This window comes from Cephus cinctus, unplaced genomic scaffold, assembly GCF_000341935.2.
Source record: "Cephus cinctus unplaced genomic scaffold, Ccin1 Ccin1_scaffold0525, whole genome shotgun sequence".
In the NCBI taxonomy this organism is placed as follows: Eukaryota; Metazoa; Arthropoda; class Insecta; order Hymenoptera; family Cephidae; genus Cephus; species Cephus cinctus.
Genome location: NW_014333186.1, coordinates 37,869 through 62,695, shown reverse-complemented (window position 1 = coordinate 62,695; position 24,827 = coordinate 37,869). Strand labels below are relative to the sequence as shown.

Sequence of the window (24,827 nt, the reverse complement as noted above, 5' to 3'; positions counted from 1 at the left end):
AGTCAATGAAGAGTATGATTGTATAAAATAGATTTTTTATTTTTGAACATATGAATTAATCAACAGGTTTTAAAAATTTTGGTTTTTTTGGTATAGGTTCTTCATCCTCGACCTGTACTCTTCTTATATACTTTTTCTCTTTACGATGTCGCGATAATGGATTAACACCACGAGATATATGTCTTGCCATTTGCTCATCAGAAATATCTGTCTCCTTTTTCTTCTCAAGCATCACTCGTTTGCTTTCATTTTCAATTTCCATTAATCTTTCAATATCTGGATTCATACCTTGAAAGCTCAGCCGACCATCGATTAACTTTTCGCAGTATGTGAAGCTTGGCTCTATTATAAATTTATCCCTAAAACATAAACAAAGTTTTGCAATACATGGAGAAACAGAATGATAATAAAAACCTACTTTTCTGATTTCATACGAGTTGTCAACAAGTTCTCAAAATATTCTTCTCCTTCTTCTTGAAATTGTTGTTTTTCCACTTTTTCTTTAGTTCTCTTCATAAACTGCCAAAAAACCAGAAACATGTATAGTTTTTTTGCAGTGAGTTAACCTCCATCTATTTCTATACCTTCATTTCCAAAATTCCTTTGGACAGTTTTGCCTTACTGTGATCTCGTCCCGTCATATTGCCCAATATTATTCTGTCACTATTATCATACGAAGTTTTACACAAAATATCTTAAATCTATCCAAGAACAATTTACCACAAGTAGATTATCGATTTACACACTGCACAAATGTGCAGTCGAACCCTGCATTTTGATCTACTCAAGACCTGGTGAATTCACATATTGAACGGCGAAAGAGTCTTCACTCCGTTGGTTAATTGGTCAAATAGTGAGGCGTTTCAACGAGCCAATCGCAACACCGAAAAAGAATAGTTCTGATTGGCTTGTAAAAACGACTTATGACAATCGTGTTTAACAACGTTCTATAGTCGGCAAAGATACGGTGTTTGTTATTTTGTAGTAAAACGATGCACCACGAAATAATTTACTTTGATTATTTATGACCACGAAAAATTACGTGTCGATTAAACATCCTTAGAAAGTAAATGGTCTCGAACAATCTCGAATAGAATATTGTGGGGCCATCTTCACATCGAAATTTCTTTTTACATTTTTCTTTAAAAAACAATAAAATTCGGAAACTCAAAGTTGCACGGCGAAATTGACAAGGTAATAAGTGGGATTCGACTGTACTACCTCAGCAAACCTTGGAATAATTTTGTCAATCTGGTCCCTCTTCTTCGGCGGCAATATGAACAAATGCTTGTATATTTACATTACCAGTTCTCTAATACACATTGGAATGCATTTGTTTTTTTTGTATGTTAGTACTGCCTCTATAAATGTATTAAAGTATTCGATCGTAAAAAAATTCTTTAAATGTAACTTTAAATATATCGTTTATTAAAATATATTAACTCATAACGATTCTATACAACGAATGTAATTTCTAAAAAATAAGTACCAATTCTGTTGTAGAACTCATACTCCAAGAGTGATTTGGACGGATACATCTTGACGTATTTCTTTGTATAAATCTTCACTGTTTGCTATGCACAAAAACAAAACAAAGAAAAGGACTTCACCTGGTAGGTCTAGTAGCACCATTCAGTTCCTGACCCTTTATTTCGACTGGCAAAGCTAAGGTAGCCACAGCAGCACACAGTGCAGCAGCTGCATAAGTACCCATCGCAGTTGCAATGGACCACTGTAATAAAACTTGTGCCACATAAGGTGTAAGCATCGCACCTAATCGCGCCATAGCGCTACAAGCACCGATACCCACGCTACGCAAGTGCGTTGGATAAACTTCCGGCGTGTAAACATAAGCAGCTTGAAAGACTCCAGCAATAAGACCACGTGCTAGAAAAATTCCTATTGTTAAGACTGTCCGGCTCAGGACACAGGCTCTTCCTAGTACACAGACAGTCGCAGCGAACATCACAAGCTGACAGGCCATCGTACGTTTCTGCCCGATCTTCTCTATTGCAAAAATCGTAGAAAATATTCCAGGAAACTCGGCCAGTGTTGTCCATAATAAATCCATGTAATCGCTTCGTCCCAGACGACAATTGAGCTGACAATCTGTTTCTGGTAACCGGGCATCCGACCATCCTGCACATTGTTCTGTTGAGGTATCAAATAGTTCCGTAGTCATGAGGACGACACCGTAATAACAAAAGGCACTGGTCATCCTATAAGATTTCAATGATTTAATAACTGATAATAGTTTGATATTTGGAAAATGTATATTGATATCTTACCAAACGAGCCATAGTAACGCTGATGTTCGGCGCATTTCTGTGCTAAGTAAATCACGTAATCTTCCTCTACTCGTTGGATAAAATCGGTCAAGCACGAGTCTTCCTAAGGGCATCGGTTTCCCATTTTCTCTCGCGACTCTTTCTAAAGTTGTAAATGCTCTGTCAGTGCGTCCTGCTGCCATATCGAACATTGCTGATTCGGGAAGCCACTAATTAAATGAAATATTGAGTGCGTTGCAATTTGTTGTCGCCTTAGTAAGTGAATGAAGTAAGCGACGAGAAAGGATTTGCAAAAAAAAGATAATGGTGCATAAACTCACTGGTGTGATTAAAGCAAATAAAAATAATGGTACTGTGGAAAAGGCCAAAAGCCACCGCCATCCTAGTGTTGGCATTACAGCTAAAGCCAGAGCTACTTCAAAACACGCTCCCAATGCCCAGAAACACTGAAAAATGCAAAAAAAAATGTTTTCTATGCTGTTTTTAAAACAGGCAAAATTATTTGCGCAACTTACATCAAGCAAAACGACACATTTAGCTCTTTGCTTAGTAGGAAGAAATTCTGCGTACAGTGTGACGCTGCAAGAGACAAAACAAAACGTTGAAAAGCTGCAAAAAATGAGTGTACAATGAAAAAAAATTTTAAACGCACGATTGCGGTACGCAGCCAATCGCAAACCCGACCAGACCTCGCAGCAAAAGTATCCAAAGGAAATTTGGCGCAAACGAACTCAAAAAACCATAGTAAAAAAGTAAAACTGCACACAATGTTAAAGCTTGTTTGCGGCCATACCGATCACTCAGATTTCCCCAAAAAGTCGAGCTTAACATCATCCCTAGAAAAACAACCTGAAACAAATTTATTTTTCAAAATTCACATTTTCCCTATAGTACAAAAACTTTACCGTATTTCAAAATTATGTACCGTAGTAGTTAAAGCTTGTTGATACCGAGTGATACCCCAATCGCAATGAAGTGTTGGACTTAAAATACTAAGTATAGTCATTTCCATACTATCCGCCATCCAACATAATCCCGTGAATAAAGAAAGCTTCACCTGAAACTTTCCAAAACCCAAAGCGTTCACAGCCTGTCCAACAGTAAACGTATCTGAAAATAAAAATGATACCATAAAAATAATCGACTCATCAAAAGCATCCCCATGAAATTCAAAAATTCATGCAAAATGTAAAATCCCACAATAATACATTTGGCGCCCTACTTTGAATTTCCAGAAATCCGCTATAATCATTTAATTTGTGCTACTTTAAATTATGACAATAGAAAACATACCATCCGGTATCACCGCGACGGATGAAAGTTCCATGGGTGGTTCAACATTGACAGTATTATTCTCGCATCTTCTAATTCCATTTTGGGCGGTGGTATTCAAATCTGAGCCATGGAACACGCCGTCCAGTTCTTGATATGGCTCAGAACACTTTCGTCGTCGATAATCAGCCATAATCACGAAATTGTTTTTACCTTCTTGCCGATTTCAATGCCTTTTGGGTGCCAGTAGACAGCATTATTATTACAAAGCTTGACCCGTTATGGGCGCGATTCCGAAATAGGCAAAGGGGAACGTGACTTCTTACTCAGGGCTCTGAATCGTAACTACTTTCATGTGTTTTCGTGACTGACAGCGTCTTGGTCCGCTCATTGTCCGGAACCGAGACCCCGTTAGGCCTGACGATTCAACCCATCTGCTACTCTTGAGAATTCATACCGTTATGAATTCTAGTCCAACACGTCTTGGGGAAACTTTCATTGCCAACTGAAACAGTTTTGTCAATTTTTTCTTCATATCCTTCATATATTTTTAATCATACGGCAGTCAAAGGCAGAGGAAGTATTTTTACTTGTCAAGAATAATTAAACGTTAAAGGGTCATGAAAAATTGACATTATGGGTACGACAGAAAAGATTTAGAAACTTTCTATAATTTGTTTTAGCATTATAAAATAATATTATCTACTTTATAGATTAGGTTTTGTCTTCTATAGATTTATAGGATGTGAACGGATATTAATTCTTTAATTATCCATTTAGCCTATCGATATTTGTTGGCCGCTATAGTTTTTAAAATGGCTGCCACCTGGTGAAAATCCATTACCAATATTGAAACCAATGTGTACGTCACTGGTAAAACTGGTCGCATTCATGGAAAGTGTCTTAAGATTATTTTGCGAAGGGATGTTATCGCAGTTTGTTGCTACCGTTGGTTCCTGGTTGTGATCAAAGAGTTTTACGGGGTGGGGTGTGACACGGAAAACGTCATAATAATAATCGAAATAAGGATAAAGTCCGTAGAAGATTATCGCAAATTTCCTAGAGTTCTAGGGGCGACCAAGTGCGAACGGAAGAATGACATTCGCAGAATGAGGGACTTCTGTAAAAGTGGAGTCATGTAAAAAAAATCAATCGACACGACGTTCGTCGGGCCGGCGACCTTCGTTGTGACGTGCCAGGATGTTTGCGTTTTAACTACAGAAACTTTCTAATTGCTCGTCGATTAATTTTCTTCGAGTTTTCACGATTTTCAGCGACAATCAGCTGCCCTCCAACGTTTAGACCATTTGCATTTTATTGAACACCAGTTGCGTTTTCACAGCTGATCTCAAGAAAGAACTGGTACATTTTTTCCGCGCAAATATGAGTGCTGTGGGTAGAAATAAAACGGGTTCCAATGTTCCCTTTAATTCTGTCAGCCATGAAAATAATGGGAATAGTGAAGTTCATGATGAACCGGTTACCCCTGAAATGGTTCTTCGTTTGCCTACTATAACAGATAGTAAGAATTTTTTTGGAGCAACATTTTAAAATTTATAAGTTTTCATTCTCATGGGTGTATACTAATCTTTACCTTTTTTCTAGAATACCTCTGCTCACCCGAGGCCAATATCTATGATATTGACTTTACGAGATTTCAAATAAGAGATCTTGAAACTGGAATGGTTCTCTTTGAGATTGCCAAACCACCTGCTACTGGTTAGTATAGAATTACATGTACCAAGAGAATGCCATTTAAACAAGAGCTTTAGTATAACTACAATTAAAAATTTCATTTAAATAGAAAGTGATACTAATCAAGAGCCAGAACCCGATGAGGAATCAGGCTGTGAGGATCCTAATACTGGTCGTTTTGTTCGCTACCAATTTACACCACAATTTTTGAAGCTAAAAACAGTTGGAGCCACAGTAGAATTTATGGTTGGTGCAAGACCAGTTAACAAATTCCGTATGATTGAAAGACATTTTTTCCGTGATAAACTACTCAAGACTTTCGATTTCGAGTTTGGATTTTGTATACCTAACAGCAAGAATACTTGCGAGCACATCTATGAATTTCCAGCACTACCAGCGGAACTTGGTAAGCGATTATTCAAGGATTTATTGAAAAATTGGTTGTCCCCCATGATCTCATATATTTTCCAGTATCCGAGATGATTGCAAATCCATTCGAAACGCGATCGGATTCGTTCTACTTCGTGGACGATCGTCTGGTTATGCACAACAAAGCTGACTATGCCTACAATGGCGGCCTAGGTCACGAACTCTTTTAATCTGTGATCTTACCGTCATGAAATTGAGCCTCTCGCACAAGCAGCACTCAATCAAGTCAAAGATGAACACGTTGTAAAGTTGTTTGTATTTCACGTCACCATTGCGCGAAATTCTTGTTATAACCTACACGGACTTAAAAGAAATATATATGTATATATACGTCTGACCGTTTAATCTCGGTTTTGCCGATCTGAGACCTCAAAGTTTTCTTTTTCTGCCACTTACGGGCCCTATGTACAGAATTAAAAGAGCGTTACGACGCTCCCAGCTAACTTCCTAAAATAATCCTTATCACTGTTTTTCGTCGATGAAGCTTGTCAAAATGTCGAGAAACTCCGTGGGTTTATCTGCATGTACCCAGTGTCCAGCACCGGCTATATAATGAAATTTCGCATTCGGAAATAATTTTCCAATGGCCGCATGATCTTCGATTCGGATGTAGTCGCTGTCAGCACCACCCAAAAACAGTGTAGAACCATCAAATCTTTTGCCATTAACCTTAGGGAAGACCGCGATTTGTTTGGCAAAATTTTTCTCCAGTGCAGGAAGATTTATTCGCCACTTGTACTTTCCAGTCTCAGCTTCCACGAGATTTGTCAGTAAAAACTAAAAAAAAAATCATTAATTTTGGTTTCTTATCTGCATCCTGTTTTATAGTTAATAACAACATTTGGCATACTTGTCTAAGGGGTAGTGATCGTATAGAAGATGACAGTTGCTCATCAATCATTTTTCTTGCTTTGGACAATGATACATTTCCATCCAGCGATACAGACTTCATTGCCTGGAAGATCTTTGTCATTGACAGTAAACTAGGGCTGGTACCCACTGGGGAAAAATCCACAACTACCAATTTTTCAACTAATTCTGGATTATTTAAGGCTGTGTACATCATGGTACCACCTCCCATGCTGTGACCCACAAGCACAGCCTTTGGAATTTCTAAATCCTTTAATAAATGCACTACATCTTCAGCCATGGCTGCATATGAGACTTCTGGAGAATGTGGTGAATCTCCATGATTCCGGCCATCTATTGCTATTACCTAGTTAAGTTTGTATTATGTATCACCAAACTTTATCATAATTTATTAGATTTTCTGATTTGTTTTTTATTATGTTATAGATGTGCACAGAAAACTTTAACAATGAATTAAGCCATGATGATTTTCTTTTGTATATACACTAAATAAAATTTAATGTAAAAAAATTGGGTCCATACAGATAATTTAATGAATATACATTCCCTATAATGTGAATTTAGGTATCGGTAGTTACCTTGCAATTAGTTTTTTGATGAATGGCTTTAGCTAATGAATTCCAATTATTTTTAGAGCCAAATAGGCCATGCATTATCAGAATAGGGGGCCTCTTACTGTGATTCTTCTCTTCTTTCGTTGATTCATAGGATACATAGGCTAGTTTCACTGGTGTCGAACTGTTGAATAATGCAGGTTAATTATGTAATTCATATTAAGACTCAAACAGCCTGTACTTACTAAACAGTTGCTGTATTTAATTCACGGCATGAATAATGATTTCCTAAAGGTAACAATGCTAAACTCTTCCTTGTTAAATGTCTGAGTCCTGGTGTTAGTGGAATCATTTTTAATGAATGATCCTCTTTTCTGAACTAAACCTTGACTGAGATTCTGTTGACAATTTTTTACTTGATTTTCGGTTCAATTTTGATTCGCATCCTGACAGAAATTCAGATTCTTATATTTTTTTTAATTGAAAAGGTTATATTCTAAATAGGATATTCCATTGCTCCAATTTCGAGGCGCAAAGAGACCATGAAATGACCACCCCGATGAATCCAATGAATTTCTTGTAGGAGAAATATTCTAGTAATGCAATACTCTGATTGGTGCATCAAAGCATTAAGGAATCTTTTTATGAAGCTACAGTGCAATTAAAGCCAATGGCAGTCTTCCTATAAGTTCCATTGGAATAAAATCTGTGAAAATATTTCCTCGGCGTAGAAAACATTCCTTTATCCAGTTATATTCCAGTCAGCTGACTGCGAGAAGTTAGGTGCACACTTATCTGTCAATACGCCATTGTTTTTGCTGTTGCATTGGGATTTCAACATTTGTTGCAAACTGAGACCTTTTTCTACAGTGGTGATATAATTTTTTTCGCAAATTGTACAAGTGAACAATCACCATGGGCATCGTCTGTTCTTCTGCACAGGTTAGACCATTTTTTATTACCTATCGCAAAGAATATATTCCATCTTTGTCCGAATCTAAAGTATATTTATGAACTTCATCCCGAATATTTCGGAGAAAGGCTGAATGCGTGTATTCAGAGGAATTACCGATATTAATCATGATTATATTTAGACAATGACAGTTAACATACAATTTTTACATATTGTGTTACTATTAAATACATAAATAAGTATGAATTTTATTTCGACATTAATTTTTATTGATTTTTTGATAAGTAATTTTGGATGTCCGTCGCCATTTTTGTTATAAAGTTGAAATTCCCGTACATACACCTTTGTTGTTTTTTTAGTCTTTTGTTTACTAGCTTAAATATTATACTAATTGCAATATTTTTGGATAAATAAAATGGAAAAATTTTATTTTATTTTCAAGATAATTGTTTGCATGCTTGCAGCGAAATCCAATGAGTCAACATACATATCTAATTATGATCTTATCTTGAGGTCAATCCTTTTATTGTATAAACATCGGCTTTTTTAGCGATTCGACGCAAATAATGCATTTTCTTTACTCTGGAACAACATAGTACGATTTTACTTTCACATAACTGGAAATCTTTAGTAATTTTTAGCAAAATTTAATATCTTCAGCCCTTGACCTGTGTGAACTCTTGGCATCTGTTTAACACTATTGATCTGTTTTCTTCACATACCATTCCCCTACTCCTCATTATATAGGACATATTCTAAAAGCATAAAAATTATATAACTATTTTTAGAATCTTTAGGATTGTGTATATAATAAATTGATATTTTTTCCTTACAGCTTGCCTGCCTTTGTGGCAGTGCAGCTTGCAGTTTTTGTTGTTCACAATGTCCATCATGCCGTAATAGTACAAGTACACGTATCATGTACGCGTTACTCTTACTACTTGGCACTATTGCAGCTTGTATCACGCTTGCACCAGGTCTTCAAAACGCATTAAAGAAGGTATAGGAGAAGGATAATATATTTATTTATTCTTCTACTGGACAAAATATGCAATTCATCTTTATTTTACATCCAGGTTCCATTTTGTACATCAGATGATAACTATGTTCCCACAACTTTTAAGTTTGATTGTGATTCAGCAGTCGGTTACTTGGCGGTTTACAGAATTTGCTTCATACTGACATTATTCTTTTTCTTAATGTCTATGATGATGATTCGTGTTAGAAATTCCAAGGATCCACGTGCTCCTATACAAAATGGGTGAGAATTACCACCATTGAATATGATACTGATGAATTATTGAGACACAAAGACATGTGATATTTTGTCTTCAGGTTCTGGGCAATTAAATACATGTTAATTATTGGTGGAATTATTGGAGCATTTTTCATTCCCGAAGGGTCGTTTGGTCCTACCTGGATGTATTTTGGAATGATAGGTGGTTTTCTATTTATAATTATTCAATTGATACTCATCGTAGATTTCGCTCATTCCTGGGCTGATGCTTGGGTTGCTAATTATGAAGAAACTGAATCAAAGGGCTGGTGAGTATTGTAAATAGCATACTTGTTAGCAGAATAGTTATTTTCCTTTATTCTAGGTATGCTGCCTTATTAGGAGCAACATTTTTAAACTATGCATTGGCTATTACTGGGGTCGTATTGCTATACGTTTACTTCACACTGGTAGGTATTAAAATGTTTTCAGTAATATGAAACACTCATTATACTTAAAAATATTGTTTTACAGCCAAATGATTGTGCTCTGAACAAGTTCTTCATTTCATTGAATCTGATTCTCTGCGTTATTGCAAGTGCAGTATCGATTCTACCAAGTGTTCAGGAATACCAACCACGTAGTGGATTACTACAGTCTTCCGTTGTCACTCTTTACGTTGTATATCTTACTTGGAGCGGAGTTTCTAACAGTCCAGGTATTTTGCAGGCCTTTATTTAACTCTGTCTATCACAATCCTAAATTACGCAACTGATGCATTAAATAAATAACTTTTAGATCATGAATGTAATCCTGGACTCCTTGGCATAACAACTAGCAACAGTACTACTACCACCAATACTGCTTCGTTTGATAAGGAAAGCGTAATCGGATTGATAATTTGGATGTGTTGCGTTTTGTACAGTTCGTTACGTACAGCATCCAAATCCTCCAGGATTACAATGACCGATAACGTTCTGGCGAAGGACAATGGAGCTGGTAAGTATTAACTTTAACTTTCTTTTACTTTTTTCTGTTCCATTTATCTTCGCTCTACTAATCTAATACACAACACTATTACAACTAGCTGAAAAATATATATTCTTTCTACTCAAACTGAGGATACCTTTTTAACTTTTCTTTTACGCAGTCAAGAATCCGGCTGACCAGAATCTTGTCGACAACGAAGGTATGCACACACAAAAAATATGCATTTAATTACAGAGTATTTACTAGGCACTCAGTAACTTCGACGATTATCATTCATTGTCGTACCCACACGCAACATTCACGTCATCGTCATTATACTGTCATAAAATAATGAAATGGAACTAGATTAAATTGTCTAGAAGAACATTAATAAGAAAATCCTATATTACAATGTTAATTATTCATCTTTATGACGTAGTTAGTGTGTGCCTGCCTTTGCTAGTCTCTTATGTTTCACAATTTTTCATATAACATCGCTTCCATCATTTTTCATTGATTGATGCATTTTTCTGTTATTGCACTCCTTTCGAACATTATCAGATTATGTTTCAGTAGAAGGTCGTAACGGCGATGCCGAGAGTGGAAATGAGTCCAAGGTCTGGGATAACGAAGAAGATGCAGTTTCTTACAACTGGAGTTTCTTCCACTTCATGTTTGCATTGGCGACATTATATGTGATGATGACATTAACCAATTGGTACAAGTGAGTGTAAAGACAATTGTTAATCAAATTTCAATTTTTTTCCATGTGTATAAAACTAATTCATTCCTTTATTCTTATAGACCAAACTCCGACATAAATTCACTGAACTCCAATTCGGCCTCCATGTGGGTAAAAATCATTTCATCCTGGATGTGTTTATCTCTTTACGTTTGGTCCATGGTGGCTCCTGCCATTCTATCCAATCGGGACTTTTCTTGAACGCCAGATCTTTTAAGTGGGAGGTAATCAGACTCGCATATATAACACTATTGATATACATAAATATTGATATAATAAGCATTAGAAATAAATTGATAAGAATAATATTTGATCACCAATTGGATTGTTCTACTAAGAAATCCTTGCGTCATGCTGTGAGTAATGATAATTGGACTTGTACCGGTAATGCATTTACATATAAACTGTGTAGAATAATTATGTGTAATAGAACAAGTACGTCATATTCTTTCCCATCATTTTTTTTTCATTTGCCAATCGATTAGCGATTCGACTCTTCACAATGTCCACAGTAAAGTATTTACTTTCAAATAAAAAGTAAATCAGTCATATAAGAATATTTATATATATAAAAATATTAATGATAAACTCAAAATAGGTATAGTCCTAACGTAAACATTATACCACTATGTGTAATCTATTAGTAGAATTTAATTTTCTTGGCACTCGCGTCTTCTCTTTATTCCTAATAATATCTTTTTTTGTTCCTTTTATGCTTTCAGTTCGGCGCAACCGTTCTCTATGGCCGCGTTAACCACTTAACCTGGCATTCAATCGGCAGTAATACGGATTCAAACCGTTGTAACGACAAAGAATTATTAAACAAAAAGTAAGCTGACCGCGTACGTCTCCCAAACGTGCAAAATATTCGTGGGCCGCAGATAGCGGAACGTCTCGGAAACGTGATTCCCGGTTAAGTGGTTAAACAATGAAAGAAAGTGAGTAACATATGCGTATAGTCGTGCGTATTAGATGTAGCCTTAAGATCGCTAGTAAATATATACTATATATTATACAATGCATACAGATGTATTCGATGTATATATATATGCATGTTTTCTTTTATTGAACCGGTACAACCTGTCGAATCGGATTCAATGATTGAAGTTTACGACTGCTTTTATGTATCATACAAATATTGATTTGCGGTGTAATGAAATATTACACATTATACAGTCAACTCTCTGTGCAAGCACGCTGCTTATAGTCGCGTTTTCCCTTATTTGTAGAGGTAATCAGGTACCTACTCTTCATCTAGTAAGTAGTCGTGGGGATAGTACGTGTAATTTTTGTAGCACGCCGCACGTGCGCGCAGAAGCGGTGAGAACTTTTTATACAATTACGTTTCAGCACCAAGCGTGCGATTATACAGAGAGTTGACTGTTGTACAGTCGTGTCCCTCAGCAGTTCGGTCTTGGGAACCGGTAACATTTCAATAATCTGCATTCCTACCGAGTCATAAGGGACTATTCCGTAGCCAAGCTATGTGAAGTTTTCATGTTATTGATGAGTCTGGACTATTCAGAGATGAACTATTGAAGGACCCGACTGTACTTATGTATAGATTAGGGCTATGTGTATATATTTTTATAGAGATACTCCTCTCTTTATTGTACTCTTGGGATACACAGAGTGCGTAATTGAAATTACATGGCGAGGATATGTACCAATAAAGGTTAACCCACTGCAAGGAAATAAAAACAGTAAAAACATATTTATTCATCTCTCATGCTTACATCTTGTCCGCAATCCAACATATTCTGCATTATTTATTTATTCACCTAGTTGAATCAAATAAATAATAAGAACTAGCCAGGCGGGATTAGTTAGGCATCTTTGTGGCGTTACGAACATTGCATACGTAAAAAAGAAAATAGAATAAACAAGATAAAAAAACAAATTATTTACAGTGAGCACACAGGCAAAAGGTGAAATTTTCTATAAATATGCTCTCGGCTCTCATATACATTGTATATGATGGCAAGCAACGGTATTTCACAGACTATTTACAAATTTAAGGCCCTTTTTTTCATTATTAAGCCTTGCGCGAACTCAAAGAGCCCTTTCTGTTTAATCGGACTTGACTGCCGTGTTCTTTGATTTCTTCAGAAAATAATTTTTGATGTTCTGGAACGGCGTGTCAAAAAGCAGCGTTAATATCACCGATGTGATTATAATCCAGAGAAATTCACTGACGTTAAACTGTCAAAATGAGAATTAAACAGTTACGTACATTTTGTATAAGTTAGGTATTAAGATTTTTTTATTTTTAAGCCAGTAACTCACCAGCATCCTAAAGAATTCATAGTGCTCGGCACTGCGCGTCTGACCGACGTTGTAAAAGAAAACCGGAAATTGCGTCAAGTAAACAGCATAGCTCAGACGCGTCGATACTAAAAATCCACGCCAGGCAAATAATCTGGTAAGCCAGTCTATAATAAAATTATAAAAAATGTGTGTTGTCATTTGAAGCCAGTGTCATTCTCAATTATCATTTTGTTGCAATGATCTTGTATTACCATTGGTATTTCCTGTGTGCGCCAAAAATGCCATCCAGGCAAATAAAGCACACCAGCCTATTGGCGCAAATGCATTGTACGTTGCAGCGTGGGTTGGATTGTAAATATAATCGATGGAGCCCATTTTTGCAGGACCAATAAATGCACCGATAAACATTAAACTGCTGACTATCCATCCGATATTGATAACAGTCTGTAATTAGAGGCAAAACAAATTTTTAAAAATTGATCTTAGTCATGTGAATCTCTTAATGTATCATTTGCTTATGGAGAGATACTTACTCCGTTAAGCTTGTAACCTTTTGGACAATTTCTGAGCAAGTATCCCACTAAAATTCCCATAATATAAACCGTTAATCTGTGCGTTGGCAAGATGTACGATAAATTCGCCGTATCGAACAGCTGCCTTATCCTAAATAATATATAGGACGTGTCATTAGATATATTAGAGTAATTATATCTTAATTAAAAAAATACCAAAAAATAATGACTCACGAAGTACCGAAGAACACGTAATTGTTCAACCGCTTAAAATATGTAACGTAATAACGTAAAACAGTAGAAGCTATCGCCACAGCGCCAAGTATGGCAGCACCGATCTTAGGCTTCTTCCACAACAGGATTATCATCAACGGCGATAAGGCGAACAGTTGAGTATCGATACCCAAGTGATGTGTATGCGTCAAACACTGAAAGAAGCGTTAAAATAATATTCTCTTTCGATCTCCCCCCATAAAAAAGTCAATTTCTAATTCAAACGATTCCCGATAATTACCATATTTTCAAATCCAAAGTAGTTATGAATGAATAAGAAATTTCTCCACCATGTTTTTTTGCATATGTCAGCATGATGAGTTACAACGAGATTCCATTGAGGACCCGACCCAATAAACGGCATGATATATGTACAAAACAGTATAAGGGCTGCCAAGGTCGGAACCAATCTACAAATAATTCAAATAATTATTATTAGCCACTCCACGCGCGACATGAATTTATCATTAACTTACCTGAGCAATCTTGATAGATACTCATTACGAACATTAAGCTTATTATATTTGTTAAGTCTACCGACAAACGAATAAGTCGTTAACAGGCCAGACAACATGATAAACGGATCCGTATATAAACTAGCTGCTCTTCCAATTACGGTCCACGGTTTACCCAGGTACTGAAACATTAACGTTTTTTCTCTTTTGTCTTCATCTTCAAAGTAACTCATTAAATTGAAATATTACTAAACAACGTCCTCCAGTGAAGAAAGCGAAACAAAGTTTTAGGTCTAAACAAACCTCGGCCATGTCAGTCCTATTCATATAAGGATTGAAAAACAGTGCCATGCATTTGTGAGCGACAATTAACATCATGGCATTCAGTGCTCTGACTCCGTGAAGAGTAGCAATGTCGCCTTCAGCTCTTTCGAATGAAATCAGCTTGTTGAAATTTCTCTTGAGTGAAAATGACAGTAGAATCTCATTGCTATTGAGTGCATAATGATCACAGACAGCTGCGACAATAGACATCGTTATCACACCGGCGAAAAGGAGTCTGTAAGTATTTATACAAATTATTTATTGCATTATCAAACTACGCAATTTAATCAACGTTTTATTATTACCCAACGATTATCGTCGACGTTGGCAATGGCTCGATCCTTCTAACCTGACACATCTCCTGGTCTACCTGAACTGTAATCTTCAATCCAGTTTGTGCTGTGTGTTTGGCTAAAGTTTGTCTCAGTGAAATTTCAACGTCGCGATGTGAACAGGCCGCAGGCGTGCATATAGCCCAGTTGACGGTGCTAAATCGTGGTACGCGGTGTCCAGGCTGAAACAAATAATCAAATGTTTAGTTATCTAAATTAAATTACGTTAAGCGACGCCGTTGTCGTATCCTAGCAAACATATAAGAACAATCCAGTAGCCAATCGTTACTGATCCACTGATAGGTACAATGGATTAATATGGGCCCCATTATTAGCCCGCTCTTATGTGTTTTTTTGGTTATCTTTACGAGGAAACGATTAATTGAAATATTTATTATTATTTTATTAAATCTTGTATAGTTATAGGCAATCGCTTTTTTTTATTAACCGTTAGTTTCATGAATATTAATAAAGGTACAATTTTGTCTATTAATTTTATATTCATCTACCAAACTTTTAAATACAAAAAACCGTTACAGATATACGTATACGTGATATTTTAATTTTATGCAATCCTCGTAAACACGTCCCGGTCTGTATAACCACTGCAAAAAATATACTGATCGTCACCAAAATGTAAGTCTCTTTTCTATTAATAAGATTCGTAGCAGTGTTACTGAATTAAATTGTACGTATTCAAATGGAGATACGCGTATTAATAAGTACATATATTATTACTCGGTATTTGAATATTTAGCAATTCTAGATATTTTTAGAGAAAAGTTTGAGAATGATGATTGGTCATTTTGACCGTTTAATTCATTGAATAATCATCACTATGGTTCAGACAACTTTCAGTGTGTGTATTATTATTTTTTAATTATGCTAATGACGGAAAGATTAATAGTCAATGGATACGTTCGGCAGGTCACGTACTACCCAAAGCTAATATGGGGGATTCTTTCAAATCACGTGAGATCGTTATTTCCAATCTATAGATTCCGGAAATACCCTGACGTCATTGGTCTCCAATAAGGTACTGTTAGGAGAAATCATTGATCTCCGAAGGCAAATAATTTTGTTATACTAATCGTATTGTTATGTACGTGAGAGTACATGTAAAGTACTAGATAGATATGTTTTTTAATCAAAAGAACATTATTTTTCATTGCACAATCCAAGATTAATATCAGTCCTGGGTCGTTGATTTTGTTAAAACGTTTTTAATCGTTATAATAAAAATTTCATCTATTAACCATGTAAAAAAATGATTGACAGCATATAATAAGATTTCCTTGAGAATAATATAAGCAGTAGGGACAGACCCTATAGTTACTACATATAAAATTTACATGTGTTCATAAAACGTAATAATAAAATTGCGTATCGATCGTAAATCGTTTTTTAATATTATTTCTTGCATTAACAAAAAAAGAGTGGTTTACAGATCACGAACGAATATGGGTTAATAAAAGAAATTGGATCAAAGACAGAATTTTTTACCCATATCAATGTCACTCGTATTACACTTGAATTAATGGTTGACAAAAAAAAACAAATAATCATTTCTCACAAGAGCGAACCTAAAATGGACGCTATGTTTATTATAACTCTTATTTGCTCACGTTTAAATATAGGATTTGTTTAGTGCGAAAAATCCTCTTAATTTCGAATAAAATGATTGCCTAGTGATTATTTTTGTTGCATACGAAATTTTTAACCGTCTTATTATATAAAGTCGCGACACGACTAAAATGCGTCATATGCCTATATGCCTATATTAAGAAAATCGATGACTTTACTGTTTTCAAATGATTTTCCGTCAAACCCAGAATCCATGACTGGCAAACGGGTAATTCCCGGAGATAAAATCAGCAATGACAAATACAAGACACATACAGAATAGAAATTATTTGCAAATCAACGCTGTAACGGAAAATCAGACTGTGTTCTCAAATCCGATTATTTATTCTATACGCGTTTATCATTATGTTGATAAATTCTCGACTCCTTTGTTGTCTGATACGATGCTCGTTGGGATTCAGAAACGAGTCCGACTGTTGTCTAGGTTATAATATATTCATCAGATCGATGAAAGTCAAAAATAGCAGCACGCCTGGCACACACAGAATCCCAGAATAAAAAAATAACTTGGAAATATTTTTTTGCAAATAATTTCAAAATGTACATTTTATAACCTACTTCACATAGTAGGTATGGATATCCTTTAATATTTTTTACAATCAAAATTATAACCAGCGGGATCCACGGAGACACTTTGAACGTCAGAGTCTGCGTCATTAGACGAAAATTTCGACTATTAATTTCTTTTACGTATAATTAATATACATACTGTAAGAACTAAAAGTTATGACTGTTACGACCAGCATTTGACTACGTGACTTATTTATTCATTTAATGTATTTTGTAATCTGAATTTTTTTTTCATTTCTCAACTATTAGTAACGTGCAACTTACGTCTGACATGTTACTACGAAATGCGTAGTGGGAATGAAGAAGTCTGTGCAGGTGAACTAAATCAGGCCGTGATCGATCGATGTCCAATTGCAAATAAGCCAAGCAATATTTTCCTCGAATACCATCGCTACCTTTGATCCCGACGCACTCGTCGAAATCGCCCAATTGATTGACGTTTCCATTGAGAAGACCCGAAGGGATCTTGGCTGTGGCATCGTACACTGTGAACAATGATTTTTCGAAAATCAATGAAATTTATATACCTACGTATCGATTGGCTGTATCGAGCAAAGATAAATTATAACCAGCCAATTTTTTATTTTATAAGTAAAATTAATCGTCTGCCTCTGCTGACGTAGAAAAGATCACGTAGGATATTCGATTTATTCGGATATAAAAATTTATTGACAGTTACTTTGCCGGACTTGACGATTTTAAGATTTTAATACATTTGGTTAGACACGTGTCAGTTTTCCATTTGCGTAAACTGCTAATACTGGGAATCAATGACGGAGAGACATTTTATTAGTGACTTTGGAGGATATTTGCGTGCGAGAATATCTTGCATTCCTTTGATTAATGCGCGAGCATATTTTTTTTTCCATTTATAAGAGAAATCGTTGGACACCTCAAAGTAAAGGGCCTTATCTCTGAGACCACGTGTTGGCCAATTATAAATACCTTTTTAGTCTTTCACATTTATTAGACGCAAAGTATTTTAATTTTGACGTATAACGATTCAACGAATTTATCTCAAAATTATCTATGTTTTATGATGAACCGAGATGGAGAGGAAAGATTTTTTTTTTTCAAAGGAAAAAAATTAATTTTACCATCATTAATTTTATGAGAACTATAACCTTCGTGTGTAGTACTCTTACCCGCATTATTGCGTACGCTGTGTTCCTTGTTATTTCCTCGAATCTCATGAAAATCATTGTTTCTGATACTTATAAAACATTATGATAATTTTATCGTAATTAATATTTATATTGAATTATTACTCTCGAGGGCTCTTACGAAGTTCTTGAAGTAAAAAAAAAATATTTTATGCAAATTCGAAAATCCTGTTCTTCCTGCATTCGATCATATGATAATGATTACAAAGTAATCATCAATATTGTTACTCCATTAGCCTCGAGTGCTTTTCCTGAAACTCCTATAAAAGTCTTCCCTTGAATTCGTAAGATAAGAATTTTCAAAATTCACTCACTCTTCAAAGCCCACAATGTGAATTTTGAAAGTTCCCGCTGAAATACGTCCGACTGTCTTTTGCACTCAGAACTCACTGAGCCAGCACCGGGTTCGTAGGTTGGTACAACCTGTAGCAGCCGTCGAGTCTCGCGATCAATTTCCGTTCGAAAGTTTTCTGAAAACAAGAACAAGAGCGTAAGTTATAATTTTCAAAAACATCCCGTCCATTAATTTTCTTCGGTAATATCAGAAGTAACGCCACCAGTTGGTAAACATGCCCGAGCGTCCATGTGGCAATTACGGATACAATCAAAAGTGAAGGTAATTTTCGTGGAAAGTGACAAAATGAATAAGTTCAAGAACGATCCACGACAGCCATTGCAACACGTGAGTGCATTCAAAACACCCTAATAGATACAATGTCAAAATATTGCGTAAAGACCGGAAGATAACGCAGTTTACTATAACAATTTGAATCGTAGACTCTCCACAGATCAAATAGCACATCCGTAACATGTGCGATCGCGAAATAATCATATACGGTAACCGTTTGAGTCTGTAAAAAAAAAGTTGAAAAAATTATTTTTTTCAAGAAAACATAAAAGAAACTCAATAAAATCAATGTCTAATATAAAACTCAAGTCGTGTCCTCACAGCAGCATTGAACTCCGTGTTTACTTACACTTTCACCTTGCGTTACGGTAATGCGAAACGCAACGGAATCGCGCCTGGTAACGCGTACGACATAAGAATCGCAATCGCGAGTACTAAACTCGCCTATATGTATATTCTGTCTATAACCACGTATTAGCCAGCCGCGTAGCTCGTCCATAGAAGCGCGTGTCTCCAGCCGGTTTCTTGTATACGTGTCTTCTAAATAGAATCGAGAAAATTTCATTGAAAGAACGGAATGCGTTGCTGTCGTCAGGATAGCAAACACAAGATAATGGTCACGTGGAGGTATTAAGTAACCCAAGAACTATTGGCTGTTGTTATTGTCGATTTCGAAATCAGTCAAATTCCTCGGTGCAACCTTTTTTTCTTTTAGTTTTTAGCAGTAACACCCTCCAGAAACATCATCTGTCAGAGCTGTCGATGGTTAAACAAATTATAGCCTGAAGTCATTTTTTTTCCTTTTTCGATCCAACGAACCGACCAAGGTCTCGATTCATTGACCCAGCCCACGATGACCTTCGACCATTACCGTCTTTGGTAGCTAGGTAAACCAGTTGTATAACCCCCATAACTGTTTACTTTCGTTTCACTCACGAACCCTGTCGGCTATTCACTCCTTCAGGCCTCAATGTTGCAACGATGCATATTCTCGCGACGCCACTTTGAAGCAAGGCACACGAAACGTGCTGAATATCGTGCCATTTATTTATCATAGGAGACACTACACATTTCACGTATCAACGTACCGTACAAAATTCGTAATTCATCTTTTTTATTTTCAATATCCCTCGAGTGTATTATTTGCGTATGTACTTGAGTCAGAAGAGCTTCTTATAGGAAGTATGTATGTTTAAGCCATTTTAAACTTCACCTATTAAAAAGTATACAAAAAAAATATTGTCAAGTGATTCGACTGAAATAGGTAAAACTACCCAAGCGACTATATACATAGTTGCAAATCACGTTTATAATCACTATATGCTCTGAGTGCACAGATGGCATTGACCATATACGTATTAATAACTGAATATGTATGCTTCGCCAATTTTCAAACTATCGACTACACGTCTACTTATAGATATGTAAAAAAATCATTCAACCGAAGTTTATAGAACCAGTCACGTGACTCGAGAATTATTTCGTTTTAGTGTGCAAAACTTGTTAGCTAATTAAACTTAGAGGCAAGTTTTTCTTCAACTACTGTACTGACTATATATACATAGGTATGGTAGGATTACAGTACACAGTTTGACTGTTCGGTAACGTTTGCTTCAAAATTTTGTCATACCGATTATGGACCGTTACCACGTATACGTATCAACTGCAGTGAAGTCAAAGACCAAAAAGTCCATGTCACGTTTCTTAACTTCGCGTAACGATTTCCTACTTTGACTATTATTATGATTCTTAACCTATCTTTAAATCAATTTTGGCCAATCAAATTTAACCTCGAAATATTTCTTCACTCTAGCCTTTAAATCTTTGGTGTAACAAATCGTACCTACTTGATGCCACACGAACCTTTTAAATTGTATCTTCAAGGCAATCTTCCACAATTCACTAACTGATGTTTTTTCTTTTTTTTTACTAAACCATTTTTGCTGCTAGTACCGACAGCGAATGACTGTGTCCTTGACGTGCTTGTTCGCATACAGGCGAGTTGAGAAAAATAAAAGTTGATTACATGACGTAATATCGAAAGTAGTCCTGCTATACTGCACCCTGTTCACATCGATGCTCTCAGCCCTTCTATGCAGTGGCATGTGACGCGAATGGCTGCGGATTCGAGAAAAAAGGAATACTAATGGCGATTGACCTTAATCTAGCCTGGTGTGTACAGGTACTACGCTCGCCATATAAATTTGCATAACAAGCTCATGACATTATGTGTTAATCATTACGATGGGCGTAATATTATAGAATAAAAGATCCGTTCAAGATTGTGCAACTCGCAGAATCCAGTTATAATCTTGTATGCTTAGATTAATGTGACAACTTTTCGAACCACACGATTCGTACGAAATCACTGGTAACATTGACATTGCCAATTCTTCTGGTATTTAATATTTACAATTTCCCACCTATGAGTTATGCCTTAAACCAATCAATGAGCACTGTATCCAATAAACTTTTTATATCTAATTATAATGTGTGAATATAAAAAAAGTCTATTTAAATCAGCATTACGTAATTGGTAAACCTTCTTTTTGGACATATGATAATCGACACTGTATTTGGCTAAATGCTTTCATAGTTGAAGGTTATTTATTTTAGTATGACCAGGTATACTGGATTTTCAGAATGAACTGGAGAAAAAAATTACCTTAATAGAATAAAAAAAAATGTATTCATCTTTTGGATAATAGTATGTATATGTATATTGTGCCATTTTAGAAAAAAAAAATTATTTCTACGCTCTCACGTATTGTGTAACAATTATATTCTAGTTGTACGCAGGCTGACTGGGAAACTTTTTTTTTGGTCGACTTTTTATTTTCTCTTCTTCGTATTGAGGATTCACTTTTGAAACGGTCAATTGGTATAACCGATGTCGGGGATAACACGGAAACGTTAATTGAGTAATCGGCGACTATAGTTCGACTGTTATGATGTGGTAATTTTATTGACGGAATCGTTATGTATTATATATATTTTTTTTAACCGGCAGGATGTACAATAGCGATGTTACGATAACTGTCACGTCGATCGAGGAATTACGGTAAATTGTTTTTTCGTCATTTCGGTATTACTTAACAATATTGTACTTTTAATGCGGGCCACGCAGAATGAGGAAGTAGGTCGCGAAATGAACGTGTTTGAATACAATTGAGGAACACTATATAAGTGTATTCTATTTGCACATATATACGTACGTATGGTGTTTTATGGAGAAACAATCGAAATTGGGGATCCGTAAGAATTCTTATTGGTATTTAATATTTGTTATATTCCAATAAATCATATACTACTATCGAACTCACCGTAGTACGGATTAGTCCAGGATATTTCGGGCGGATCAATTCTCCATTCCTGATCAGCAGCATTTTTCGTCAATTCCGTGTGATTCTGCAAGTTACTGACGAGTTCCACGAAAGTGAAGTTCTCCGAGGATTCGGTTTTATTTTGCGCGAGGACACGCAGGATCTCTTCCTCCTTGATGGTATTCAGTCCCGGGGTTAAAATTTCCACGGTTTTACTAGCCTGCGAAAAACTTATCGCGCACAGCGCGATCCACCCTAATACGACGATCATTTCGGAAATGGTTTTCCGAAATGATTGAAAATTTTCAAAATGAAATTTACTCGACTATTACACAATGCAAAGCTAATAGTGTGCCCCGTAGGAGAAAAAAAAATATAAAAAAGTGGTACAACCTAATATTTTCGAAATTTAATATATTACGAGGAGGAAATTTTCAAAATTCACGATTCCACCAATTTTTTATTGCCCTTACGATCAATAGACTAGACACACTAATCGACAGACATGTCGAAGTGTTCGCGACTTCTATTTCAACGTGCGTGTGGCAAACGAGTGACCAAGGCTCGAACGACGTCCATCAGACATTCGGCGTTTCGTCGTGCAGCAGGATTTTAAGGGGGGTGACTTCCCCTCCCACTGCTAGTTGTACGCAGTTTGAATTAAAGAAAAAAGAAAAAGGAAGGAAAAACAGAAACGTCACGCACGCAACTACCGTGAGGATAATTACGAGCTACTGTTGCCTTTAAGGAATTTGCGCTATTTTAAAAAACCCCGCCATAATTTTTCCTTGACAGATAAGCTAGTGATCGATACTAATTGTAAGTTCATTGACATTCTGACGTACCCAATAGCACCGTGGTTCGTTATGAGTTGCATAAGATTCACAACAGTTGAACTATTGTTGAAAATTTAAATAAACGTTTTTATAAAAAAATTAAGATTATTTAATAAATTTTTGACAACTCAGCATATCACTGTACCAAGATAATGTATTAGTATATTTGTTAATGATAGTTATGAGTTTTGTATTCTATGAGGATAGTCCTGATATCATTTTTATATATAACATGTACCAGAGGAACGTAAAGCGAGGCTCACACCGAACTTTTCAAAATTTGTAGTGCCAAGCACCCGGAATTAAGATGGATTTAGAAATGGTTAGACGTAGCTAAGATGGATTAGAACTTCAATGTTAAGTTTCTCAAGGTTCAGCTTTTTTTTTTCTTAACATTTCAATGTGCCGATGTGAATGCCGCTTAATCGGTAATGTCCTCGCAAATGTTCATTGAAAAGTTCATATATGCATATATAGTTTTATAGTAAGATAGTAAGCTGAAGATTGTGCTGATCTATTATAAACAGTACGTAAGCATAAATAAAGATGTATACGTATAGATGCAAATAAAAGTATATAGAAATTGAACTTTCTCGTGCCGAGTTGGCGTTTCCAAATTGATCAAAAGGACATAAAAATGGAACCTTGGTCAAACCAGGTTTGATCATGAACCGTAGTCAATGCCCATCCCGATGATTCGGCGGCTTCATGGGATTTCCCGAGCGAAGAAGAGTCAACAGATTCGTTACGATGATTCTGTTAATAATGCGAAACTATGATGAATATGTCAAACAAATCTAGCGGTTCGCAAATTTTTTTTATAGCTTCCGTATACTCACTACTATATGTGGTTTTCTAGTAAAGATTAATAGTTAATTTTCTTAAGTTGGTTCTATATGATTCAGATTGGGTTTCGTCAGTTCATTAAATACAGATTAAGCCTCGTTTCAGTTTTGATAAAGAAACGCGTCACTCGATGTCATGGATCTACATGTCATCTATCATTGTACACAAGAACCGCAGCTTATACTGTGCTGTAACATTTGCATTTACTATGGACACATTGAATATGATTACCCAATTACGAAATGATTGCCATACGTCGCCCTAATCCTATAACTGAGGTCAAAGTTCATCCGAACGTAATAATGATTAATTATCAAAGTGTAAGATCGTCCTTGTTTAATAATCAAAAAATGATTTCACAATTCTACAATGAAATTTGATAATTAAAGCCTCACACTGACTTACAGCCATTAGGCTATTTCGTGTATCAAGGTAAGTGATAATAATTTTTTTTTTATTTCAAAATCTCACCTCACCATCATGATTTTTTAATATGTCCAACACCTACGCACAGATACACGAAATGCATGTTATTTTCTCGTAGTCGTTTGATCCGCTCCAAATTTTGAAATTTTGAAAAACGAATGACGAAGCATGACTCGAGAAATTTTTTAAACTACTCACGTGCAAGCACTGTCATTCCACGTAATAACACTGGCAGCGTGTAGAATTATTTTTGAACAAATTTCAGTATCGTGCTGATGC

General features: G+C 35.8%; 6 protein-coding genes across 14 annotated transcripts; 2 read left to right on the top strand and 4 right to left on the bottom strand.

Annotated features, from left to right (window-relative positions):
• Nucleotides 1-15: 15 nt before the first annotated feature.
• On the bottom strand, nucleotides 16-840 carry LOC107268359 (M-phase phosphoprotein 6). The gene is made up of 3 exons (XM_015741060.2): nucleotides 585-840; nucleotides 419-519; nucleotides 16-359 (listed from the first exon to the last, which is right to left on the bottom strand). Exons 1-3 carry the CDS (start codon nucleotides 639-641, stop codon nucleotides 56-58), a joined length of 462 nt encoding a protein of 153 aa, XP_015596546.1. The 5' UTR covers nucleotides 642-840; the 3' UTR covers nucleotides 16-55.
• A 567-nt stretch (nucleotides 841-1,407) lies between these two features.
• LOC107268353 (synaptic vesicle 2-related protein) lies at nucleotides 1,408-4,274 on the bottom strand. Its single transcript, XM_015741046.2, has 7 exons — nucleotides 3,582-4,274; nucleotides 3,214-3,398; nucleotides 2,941-3,137; nucleotides 2,804-2,867; nucleotides 2,609-2,734; nucleotides 2,289-2,497; nucleotides 1,408-2,219 (listed from the first exon to the last, which is right to left on the bottom strand). The coding sequence occupies exons 1-7, from the start codon at nucleotides 3,751-3,753 to the stop codon at nucleotides 1,607-1,609; spliced, it is 1,566 nt and encodes a 521-aa protein (XP_015596532.1). The 5' UTR covers nucleotides 3,754-4,274; the 3' UTR covers nucleotides 1,408-1,606.
• A 209-nt stretch (nucleotides 4,275-4,483) lies between these two features.
• LOC107268356 (protein unc-119 homolog) lies at nucleotides 4,484-6,029 on the top strand. The gene is made up of 4 exons (XM_015741057.1): nucleotides 4,484-5,082; nucleotides 5,166-5,279; nucleotides 5,365-5,661; nucleotides 5,727-6,029. Exons 1-4 carry the CDS (start codon nucleotides 4,944-4,946, stop codon nucleotides 5,852-5,854), a joined length of 678 nt encoding a protein of 225 aa, XP_015596543.1. The 5' UTR covers nucleotides 4,484-4,943; the 3' UTR covers nucleotides 5,855-6,029.
• LOC107268355 (protein ABHD11) lies at nucleotides 6,010-7,703 on the bottom strand. Its single transcript, XM_015741056.2, has 4 exons — nucleotides 7,354-7,703; nucleotides 7,133-7,292; nucleotides 6,535-6,900; nucleotides 6,010-6,461 (listed from the first exon to the last, which is right to left on the bottom strand). Exons 1-4 carry the CDS (start codon nucleotides 7,458-7,460, stop codon nucleotides 6,147-6,149), a joined length of 948 nt encoding a protein of 315 aa, XP_015596542.1. The 5' UTR covers nucleotides 7,461-7,703; the 3' UTR covers nucleotides 6,010-6,146.
• Nucleotides 7,704-8,023: 320 nt separating this feature from the next.
• On the top strand, nucleotides 8,024-12,662 carry LOC107268354 (serine incorporator 1). 6 transcript variants are annotated; one of them, XM_015741052.1, is made up of 11 exons: nucleotides 8,024-8,050; nucleotides 8,857-9,021; nucleotides 9,098-9,282; nucleotides 9,357-9,566; nucleotides 9,623-9,707; nucleotides 9,772-9,955; nucleotides 10,036-10,236; nucleotides 10,388-10,426; nucleotides 10,783-10,930; nucleotides 11,011-11,172; nucleotides 11,671-12,662. In XM_015741052.1, the coding sequence occupies exons 1-10, from the start codon at nucleotides 8,024-8,026 to the stop codon at nucleotides 11,147-11,149; spliced, it is 1,383 nt and encodes a 460-aa protein (XP_015596538.1). In that variant the 3' UTR covers nucleotides 11,150-11,172; nucleotides 11,671-12,662. The 6 variants fall into 6 exon arrangements, with proteins under 6 accessions (XP_015596538.1, XP_015596537.1, XP_015596536.1 ...); XM_015741051.1 differs by having other exon boundaries at nucleotides 10,780-10,930; XM_015741050.2 differs by having other exon boundaries at nucleotides 10,768-10,930.
• LOC107268351 (O-acyltransferase like protein) lies at nucleotides 12,644-24,760 on the bottom strand. Of its 4 annotated transcripts, none has more exons than XM_015741044.2 (12): nucleotides 22,441-24,757; nucleotides 18,804-18,959; nucleotides 17,591-17,811; nucleotides 15,086-15,294; nucleotides 14,760-15,015; nucleotides 14,478-14,638; nucleotides 14,243-14,411; nucleotides 13,963-14,156; nucleotides 13,750-13,879; nucleotides 13,468-13,660; nucleotides 13,235-13,380; nucleotides 12,644-13,150 (listed from the first exon to the last, which is right to left on the bottom strand). In XM_015741044.2, exons 1-12 carry the CDS (start codon nucleotides 22,709-22,711, stop codon nucleotides 13,019-13,021), a joined length of 2,238 nt encoding a protein of 745 aa, XP_015596530.1. In that variant the 5' UTR covers nucleotides 22,712-24,757; the 3' UTR covers nucleotides 12,644-13,018. The 4 variants fall into 4 exon arrangements, with proteins under 4 accessions (XP_015596530.1, XP_024941446.1, XP_015596531.1 ...); XM_025085678.1 differs by lacking the exon at nucleotides 22,441-24,757 and adding an exon at nucleotides 20,981-21,556; XM_015741045.2 differs by lacking the exon at nucleotides 22,441-24,757 and adding an exon at nucleotides 19,467-19,568.
• Nucleotides 24,761-24,827: the final 67 nt, after the last annotated feature.